Raw genomic sequence first — 9,373 nt, forward strand, 5'->3', positions numbered from 1 at the left:
TTTTTTTCCTCTTATTAATTTATTTGTGAAATTTTTTTCATACTATTTTATTACTCTCTCAATCGCACATTATTAATTTATAGTAAATTTAAATTATTAAAGTTGTTTGTTATTGATATGGGAGACTAAGAATACTCCCGTTTTTTAATTTTATATCTATAAAAATAGAAATTTATCTTTAAAAAAATGCAAATCTAAATTTGAAATCAAACATAGCATTGTAAATTTAAGTTTTAGAACAAAATTAAAACGTAAATTTAACTCTTTTAGTCAACTTACAATTAAATAGATACTTTAATAATTATAATTAACATTTATAAACATTAAACAAAAAATTAAAATAATAGTTATTAATGATTTAAGTGTCTAAAAATATAACTATGTTTTAAACTAAGATAAAATTATATAAGAATAATATTAGTAGAAGTTATCTTTTTAAAAAAAAAAGGTAAATTTTAGTTAAAAATGTAATATTTTAGTATTTTTTATCAAAAAAATTCTTAAAATTAATATTAAAATTATGTTATTATATTAATAAAATTCTTAACTAGATATTTGAAAACCTTGAGAAAATTCCCGACTTCAATTACCATTTCAGGTGTGAGAGACTAAAGATTACAAGTCTTAGCTTTGCGGATGACCTCCTCATGTTTACTCGTGGGATAGCAAATCAGTGGAGCTTATGATGGATTGTTTTTGCAGGTTCTCTAAATCCACTGGCTTAAGAGTGAATGCACACAAATGCTCCATTTATTTTGGAGCATTGGAGGAGAGTGTTAAAACTGAAATTCCGCAGCAGATTGGGTTCAAGGAAGGCAATATACCCTTCAGATATCTTGGCATCCCCATCACTAATAAAAAGCTTGTTATCAAATATTACCTTCCTTTGATAGATAGAATTGTGAATAGAATTACTCATTGGAGTGCCAAGCTCCTCACGTATGCTGGCAGACTCCAATTGGTCCAGAGTGTTATCTTTGCGACGATTAACTTTTGGATGCAATGTCTCCCCTACCAAAAGATGTCATTCAGAAGATAGATGCAGTGTGCAGAAGTTTCATTTGGTCAGGTAGCAGCATAGTCACTAGAAAGTCTCTTGTAGCTTGACATAAACTGTGCAACCCCAAGAAGTATGGAGGTATGAACTTGATTGATTTAACTGTCTGGAATAAGGTTCAGTTGCTGAAAATGTTATGGAACATCCATAGGAAAACGGATAATCTTTGGATCAAGTGGATCCATGCTTATTATATCAAAAATGCCAATGTGATGCAGATGGATAGCAGGCCCAGCTTTTCTTGGGTTATGAAAAGAATCCTCAAGCAAAGAGAGGAATACAATCAGGTGATAGCTGGTATGCAAGTTGATAAGTTCAAATCGAAGGATGTGTATATGGCCATCAAAATGTTGAGCCGGTTGTACCATGGTGCAAACTGTTATGGAAAAATCTTGCAAGACTGCGTGCTCAATTCATTCTTTGGCTAGCAAGCCATGATAGGCTGGCTACAAAAGAGAGATTACATAGATTCCAATTAATTGACAACCCTCTGTGTGCATTCTGCAGCAAGGTCGAAACTGTCCAACACTTGTTCTTTGACTTTCCAGGCACTAAGGAGATTTGGTGCCAAATTATCAAGTGGATGCAGGTGGTGCATCAGCCATCTAACTGGCAAGAGGAACTTGCTTGGCTGATAAATAATTGCAAGGGTAGAGGTTGGAGAAGCACAGTGCTCAAATGTGCTACTGCGGAAACGGTTTACCATATGTGAAAGTATATAAATGCTAAGGTCTTTGGAAAGGATAGCCACAACATCAATATAGTAAAAGATATTACAGATGCCCTTGTGTATAGAATGCAGGAAAATAGAAAAATTAGAAAACATTTAGCCATGCTTATGGTGTAGTTTCTGTTTTGTCTTTGTTGTTAGTTTGGTCTTTGTGGCTGGATCGAGAATCATCGCCTTCTGTAAATAGTTTTTTGAATTGATATATCTTTTTTATTCAAAAAAATATTATGAATAATTTAATTTTTATGTTAAATAAAAGATAAACTTATATAAGAGAGTAATATTAGAAGAAAATATCTTAATATGATGATGTAATTGTTATTAGTTAACATTAATACAATAATTTAATATGTTAAAAACAAAATAAATATCAGTATTATAATTTTCAATTTTAAAAGACCTGTGAACAATCTAGTACATTTAAAACAAAATACTACATAAATAATCGTTAATGTAAACCTAACAACACATTTCATCGTCAAGCACAACGTTTCAACATCTTTAGAATTTCTTCAGAAAAAATAAAAGTATGTCTCATTAAGAATGTATTTTGGTGTAAAATGGATCCATCAGAAATATATTTTAAGATCCGTAAGAGCATTTTTTGAATTTTTATAGGGTATTTCTCTACCATTTAGAGTGGGAAAAGAAATTCCCTCTTACAAATACTCCATAAATCTACTTTTTATATTCATTGAATAATCAATGTAGTTAGACACTATATAAACTAGATACATTGATTATCTAATAAATCTAAAAACAAAATCAAAAATTTTCTTATAAATAGAAGCCAAGCTGAAGGAGTATTCATTAATGTGTTAACTGACTGGTCTGATCATTTCAAATATTGTAAGGACAGGGGAAATTTTTTATCGAATAAAACTAAATTTGTTGATTTAAGTTGGATGAGAATTTTTTTGAAGAGAACACTATCTTATTAGCTGAAATTTAAACGGACTCGCACCACTTATGCTTTAATACATTAAAATCCAGATCTGTAACCATCTTTTCATTGACCTCACTACTCTCACACTATTCTTAAAACTATTCCACTCCCCTTTGTATGCAGGGCATTAAAGTAATGAAGTCTAATTCAATGTCTGCAAGAACTGGCAAAATATCATTTCCAATGTATAAATCATTTCTCCTTTCTCCAACTGGGGGAGATAATCTCAACCTGTATGTATAACATGCCTCTCTCAATGTGTGTGAACAAAAATAGAACAGGCCTCTAGTTTCCGTTACAATCGCAGCCAATCTGCCCAGTAGAAATAAGAAAAGAATAACGAACAGATAGAAAAGTCTGCCCTGTATGATGATACCTACACTAAGCCTACACTCTATACCTGAAATTTACATAAGCGCTTGGGTAATGATCGGGAAAACCCCATGAATCCTAAAACTGATATGCCCATCATGATAGATTGACGTGCTTCTATCATTGCCTTTCGTAAAAAAAATCTCTAGAATTTATGGCCATGGCAACGAGTCAGTCGAAATCTAGGACGTAAGGAAGTCAGCATCGTCATAGCTGGGTGGAGATAATGGTGGAATTGCAGAGGGAATTGAATCATCTATAACCTCCAAGATTCTTCTTGCAATTGCTTGGGATACTCCACCAGCATCAATTTTTCTAGAAGATATCATTTCTGATCTGCCATTCCTACTTGAATTGCTACTCTCAACAGATTTTAAAAATTTGTCTTTTGATATTGTTGTCTGAGCAGCTTTCGCAATCACCGAGCTAAACACACCAGATTCTTTCAAACTTTGAATAATGACCTGCAAAAGCAATGTTTTGGAAGAAAAGTTAGGACATTCTCTAAGAGCGGTAAGATAACAGTATTAATTGCGAGTAGAAACCAGAAAGCAAATTTGAGGAAATGAACTTTACCATGGGAGCATAAATGCGAGATAAGATGCCTTTTCTAATAAGTTTCATCTTTAGTGCTTTGTCTGTCCACACAATGTGTTCACGGTACCTAAATGGGAAGAAAAAAAATTAATGTTATTTCTAGTCTTCATTTATGCATCAAATATTATTTTCAATTTATATTGAAAGATATTAGTGTTCCAACATAATCTTTATTCCAGGAGCCAAATCCACCAAATTATCACTTGGCACAATATCTGCTAGCAAATCATCTAAGAACAACAGGAGCTCCTCGACGCAGATTTGCAATTCATTCCCACGCAGTTCATGTTTTATAATACAACTAACAGAAAATGTACAATCCCATACAGCATAAGATTATGAGTGTATGGACAAACGAAAAATGTCGATTACTGACATATATAACTATTCCCACCAGGAAAACAATATAGCATTAATTTAAGTATTCCCAAACTTACCATTGAAGCATTTCTTCCTCAGTAGCAGTTGAAGCAATTATGAACGCCTACATCAGACACAGAACAGAGTAGTCAGATTATAAATATATATACATGGGCAATCCAAAAATGTAGACTTGCACAACTTCACAGCCAAATGTGCTAGAAAGTAAAGAACAAAAACTCAATCAATAAATAAACACCAATTACTTTAGGTTAGTCATCAAGGGAAATAGAGGCAATGGTGCTAAATGAAATAGTAAACTTGGAACAACTAATTTTTAATAATTACAATGTTAAGAAATGAAAAATATTCTGAGGGAATGTCATATAGCCAACCATGCACAGAAAATAACAACAAAACATAGCCTGAATGCTGGGCCTTAAAGAAACATCAAGATGCAAAAACTGACGATGGATATAAATATTTGAAAAAGAAGAATGTAACTGCAGATAACAATGTACTCAACGCACTTCAAGAAGCTATTAGTAATTACATTAATTAGAACTAGAAGATAGGAGAGCATGTAATGGGATACTAAAACTTACAGCTCTGTCAAAGTCTAACATGAAACATCTTTTTACATCATCTTTTGTAGGCTTGCAGCCACACCGATCACGTCTTGAAGTCAAATCAGAAAATTTGGTGTAAGTGTAATGCAGAACAGCAGCTTCGTCCAACTTGATCTCACTATTAAAAGATAGGGTACAAATTAGTGTAAAATATGGGCAGAAAAAAATGCATTCTTCACTATTAATAATTATATTATGGATTTAAACATTTTACTTAAAATGGTATGGAATTAAACTAACATTAATTAGTTACTACTACATCAGAAAAATGTCCACGCCTAAAAATAAAGACAGCTGACTGAAGACAGCATAAATCGCCGTCAAATTCAAAAAACCTTTTAATATAAGATCAACAGTTGGCAGAAAAAAAAAATAAAAACACTTGCATGATATGAAACCAACATTCCCATAATTTTTTTATGGTTAGCCTTGGTCTTCTAGACCTAGTCATAAACTCCAAAATACATGCAGATTCAATAATATCTCCCTTTAACTATAAACTAACGTTGTTGTAAATGTACATAGATACATACATAATTGTCAAATGCATGCTCATTAATTAACGATGTGCAGAACCAACTTACTTGGGTGTCTTCATATAGTTGTGCCATCTATGTGCACCATTAGGACGAAGATGATCCTGAACCCTGGCAGCTGCTTTCCCATTTCCATAAGTTAGAAAATAGTTTGGATTGCCACGAGTTGCTTCTTTGTAATTTCCAAAATACACATCCTTTGGAAGGTGATCATAGTTCTTCTTGAACATTGAAACCTATGACAACATTGCAAGTTAAATATGTTGCTGAATAAACTTATTTTCCAAAAGAAAAAAAGTTGGAACAACAAAAACAACAATGAAACACACTAAGAATTGGATTCGCACCATTGGCTTTTACCAAAATAGACACTTCCAAATTATGGTTTAAATAAATGATTAAAAAAAACTTAGAAACTACAACAGCCACATTACAAGGTTGTCAACAATATAGCTGTATGTATCCAAACAAATGCCTGCAATTCAGATGAAAATGTGTATGAAGAGGATTAGTTTATGTGTATATTCTTTTTATTAGCACATTCCAATGACTTTTTTTTCTTTTTGAAATATCCAATGAGTTGTTTGTTCCTGAATGGCTGAATCACATAATTCTAACCAGCTAACTTCCAATTCATTTCTCTTCCATAGACATTATCAAAAAGGCTCTTGTAATGAAGCATAAATACTAAACAATGCATAAAGTCAGCCAAAAACACTCTTTTTCTGCACTGTATATATTGCTTAAAAGGTTAATTGGAAAACACAGACAGAACTCTTGAGTGAGAATGCCTTTGCAGATATATTATGTCAATATAAAATTTGTGCACAATTTTGATTATATAATTTCTCAATGAGTCAGCCTTTTAACATATTCAGTAATTCATCTTCAATTTTCGGTACATATTTTATTTTTCCAAACAAAATATGAGGAAAAACAAAGGAAATCACAAACAGAAATTAAATTAATAATTATTTTCAATCAAACAAGTTTGAAAAATAAGAAAAGCTATTTATGCAAATACCTCACTGAAAGGCTCCTTGATATCGTCTTGCTCAACACTGCTTTCCTGAAGCAAACAACATTCCAACATTAAGTTATAACTATCAACGAATATCAAAGAGGTTATAAGATCACAGTAGATCAGCTAAATATATTGAATGATAGTGACTTTCGGATCAAAATAAAACTCTTGAACTTACATAATTTGGAAAAACAACCATATCAACATCCCCAGGCACATCAGATAGCAACTGTCTCATTGAGTATTCCTGAGTTCCTGCTGGATGTATCAGTTCATCGGTATCTAGATGGATGATCCAATCCATGCCAGCATCCTGAGTTAAAGAATATTGTAAAGACAGACATTAAGATCTTGGTAAAGTAAATTACTTTAAAAAGACATTTGCTAGTTTATTATAATAATAATCCAATAAAAGAAATCGAAATCCATACCCTTGCCATGACAATCGCCATTTCCATGTTCAAAGATTGCTTCACAAACAACTCATAGTTACATGGTTTGTAGAAGAAGCTTGCCAACCAAGTTTCATTCCATATACGGCTAGTACATAACAAAATACAAAGTGTAAATAAAGTATTAATCAACCTATCAAAATAGGTTGAGGCATTATGTGGAGGTAGCAAAATTTAGCACATAATATTAAAGTAATGTATCTTAGTATGAATGAATATTTAAATTATAAAAATCTACCAAGTCCAATATCTCAAGCTGTAAAACAAAAACCCGGAGAATGGATTTTATACTTCAAAGTAAACCGATGAGGTGTTTGGTACACAAATTAACATGCGCAGATTATACCCCAAAGATTATTTGTTATTTATCATTTCATACAAAAGAGAGCAATACAAATTACTTGGCTCTCACCATTGTGAGAGTTTTTGTGCATTAAAACCCCTGACTATCAGCTACAAAGCAGAAAATTTACCACTGCTAGAAGGCACAAGGCTCACTTCCATAAAAAATTTCTTTTAATATGTAAATTACTGAAGGTGGGGGAATCGAAAGACTAATGAATATTTAAGAACAAAAAAGAAAACTGATGAATGTGTGTGATGATAAATGTAATTAACAGGAGTCGAGAAAAAGATGTTTGAGTAACCACCTTTGATCTAATGTCAGATTTAATTGACCAATCTAGTTTTAGCTATTAAGCAAAGGTTCAAGTCTCAACTATTCATAGCTCGTTTTCATAACAAAAAAGAAAAAGCTAAACCAGATCCAGAATGTCGACCTTTAAATCCACAAAAACATAATACCAATGAAGTATACTTAAACCACCCAACATTGTTTATTCAAATTACAGAAATATAATAATTAAAATCCATACTCTAGTAGCTCATTTCAATCATTGTGGGGGCGTTTGTTTCACGGAAACATAATTTATTCCCAGGAATTACTTACCCGGGGAAATAAAGATAGGAAATTTATTCCAAAGAATTATTTTTAATAGCTGTTTGACAAACATTTTGATATTCCTAGGAAAATTTATGGTTTTAATTAATTTTTTAAAAAAAGTTTATAAAATTTCATGAGAATATGAGAAGTTCCGGGAAGTTATTTTTTTCCTTGGAATCTTTATACCTAGGAATAATTATTTTCAATTTTGTAACAAACATGGATATACACATTTCTTATTCATGTATCCGACGAATTTTATTTCTAAACTTGAAATAAACACACCCTATGACTAAAGGCACGGCTCCCAATGTTAAACAACAGTCACATACTCATCAAATGGAAAAAAAAAAAAAACTTTGAATTGAAGAAAAAAACAAAAGAAAAAGCATACCTTTTAGCTTGTTGCTCCTCTAATTCTCTTGTTCTATATATAACTTTAACCCCCTTAACAAAAAAAAGTCCTTTTAATCAAGGATCAAAACAAAGCTAATAGTAACAACTAATCAAAACTATTACAATAGTGTTAAATAAACAATTCAAATCGAACTCACCGGAATGCTTTCTAAAACTCTAGATACATTAGCCGACGCAGCTTTCCCTTCAACGAAAAGGAAAAAATTTGAAACTCCCATAACCTTATGATAAAAGATCCATGGCAATGTTTGTTCCAAATCAGCAGAAGTACTCGTCGTAATACATATCTACCACATAACAAAAACAATATATTTCAAATTCGACATAAAAAAAAATCACAATTCCACAATTCATGGATTCAAAAATTTATAAAAAACAAAACGACATAGGGTTTTAGAATAAAGAAATGAACGATAGATCCAAGAGTAATTGAAAGGAAGAAAACGACAATACCTTAGGGGAAAGATCGACGGAGTAATCGATTTTCCAATCACGGAAGTAAGGGAAAGAAGGGGAATGAGAATTGGGGAAAAGGTTAGAACAATCGGAACGTGAACGAGTTTGCGATTGTTGTTGTTGGTGGCCGGAGATTGACATACCGGGGAACACGTTTTGATCGGGTGACCACCGGGTGACGGGATCGGTGATTCCGCCGCGCCATTGGAGGATGAAGGCGAAGGCGGCGAGGGTGAGGGGGAGGACGGTGAGGAGAAGGAGGAGACGGGAGGAGGAGGTGGTTGCGGTGGGCGGTCTGTGATGAGAAGAGTGCGCACCCGCCATGGTGAGGGAGTGCGGGATTTGAGAGGAATGTTGGTGGTGTTGTTGTTATTGTTGTTGTTTACATATAAATATTGAAATTGAAATTGGATTTTGGTGAAGCGTGTTGATGAGGGAAGAAGAAGACTGAAACTGAAAACGAGTTGAGAAGGAATTTTCAGAACTGCTTATTCAAAAGCCGTTTTTTCGTTGGTATTTTCAGTTCGTATATAGTATTTTCAGTTGGTATTCAACTCACAATTACAAATAATCAATTTTATGAATTTGACCAAATATCTACATTTTTTAAATATTGGCCTAAACAATTTTTTTTTTTTATCATCACCGATTTAATTCGGTTTCAGGGATTAGCTCTGACATCAAGTGGTCAAGCTTCGTCACTTATAAGAATATTAAATTTATTGACTTTAAATATTGGATTCTATTGACTAAATTAAAAAAAAGTTAATAAGAATATTAAATTTATGATTTATAATATTTTTTCCATTAATAATAATAAATATTTTTTATCAGGATAATATTTGTTTATTAAA

At 32.3% G+C, this 9,373-nt stretch overlaps 1 protein-coding gene across 1 annotated transcript; it reads right to left on the minus strand.

Annotated features, from left to right (window-relative positions):
* Positions 1–2,928: 2,928 nt before the first annotated feature.
* On the minus strand, positions 2,929–9,043 carry LOC131622924 (glycosyltransferase-like At2g41451). The gene is made up of 11 exons (XM_058893937.1): positions 8,517–9,043; positions 8,201–8,350; positions 8,041–8,093; positions 6,683–6,791; positions 6,430–6,564; positions 6,252–6,296; positions 5,276–5,463; positions 4,668–4,809; positions 4,140–4,186; positions 3,682–3,769; positions 2,929–3,569 (listed from the first exon to the last, which is right to left on the minus strand). Exons 1-11 carry the CDS (start codon positions 8,841–8,843, stop codon positions 3,288–3,290), a joined length of 1,566 nt encoding a protein of 521 aa, XP_058749920.1. The 5' UTR covers positions 8,844–9,043; the 3' UTR covers positions 2,929–3,287.
* Positions 9,044–9,373: the final 330 nt, after the last annotated feature.

Source organism: Vicia villosa, unplaced genomic scaffold (genome assembly GCF_029867415.1).
Source record: "Vicia villosa cultivar HV-30 ecotype Madison, WI unplaced genomic scaffold, Vvil1.0 ctg.000045F_1_1_1, whole genome shotgun sequence".
Taxonomy (NCBI): domain Eukaryota; kingdom Viridiplantae; phylum Streptophyta; class Magnoliopsida; order Fabales; family Fabaceae; genus Vicia; species Vicia villosa.

Coding starts and splice junctions, on each gene's coding strand:
- LOC131622924 (XM_058893937.1), bottom strand. CDS start 8,843: ATGGCGGGTGCGCACTCTTCTCATCACAGACCGCCCACCGCAACCACC. Junction 5,464..6,251: donor TCAAGGAGCCTTTCAGTGAG/GTATTTGCATAA, acceptor ATGTTGTCATAG/GTTTCAATGTTCAAGAAGAA. Junction 3,770..4,139: donor GAGGAAGAAATGCTTCAATG/GTAAGTTTGGGA, acceptor CTTCCCATTTAG/GTACCGTGAACACATTGTGT.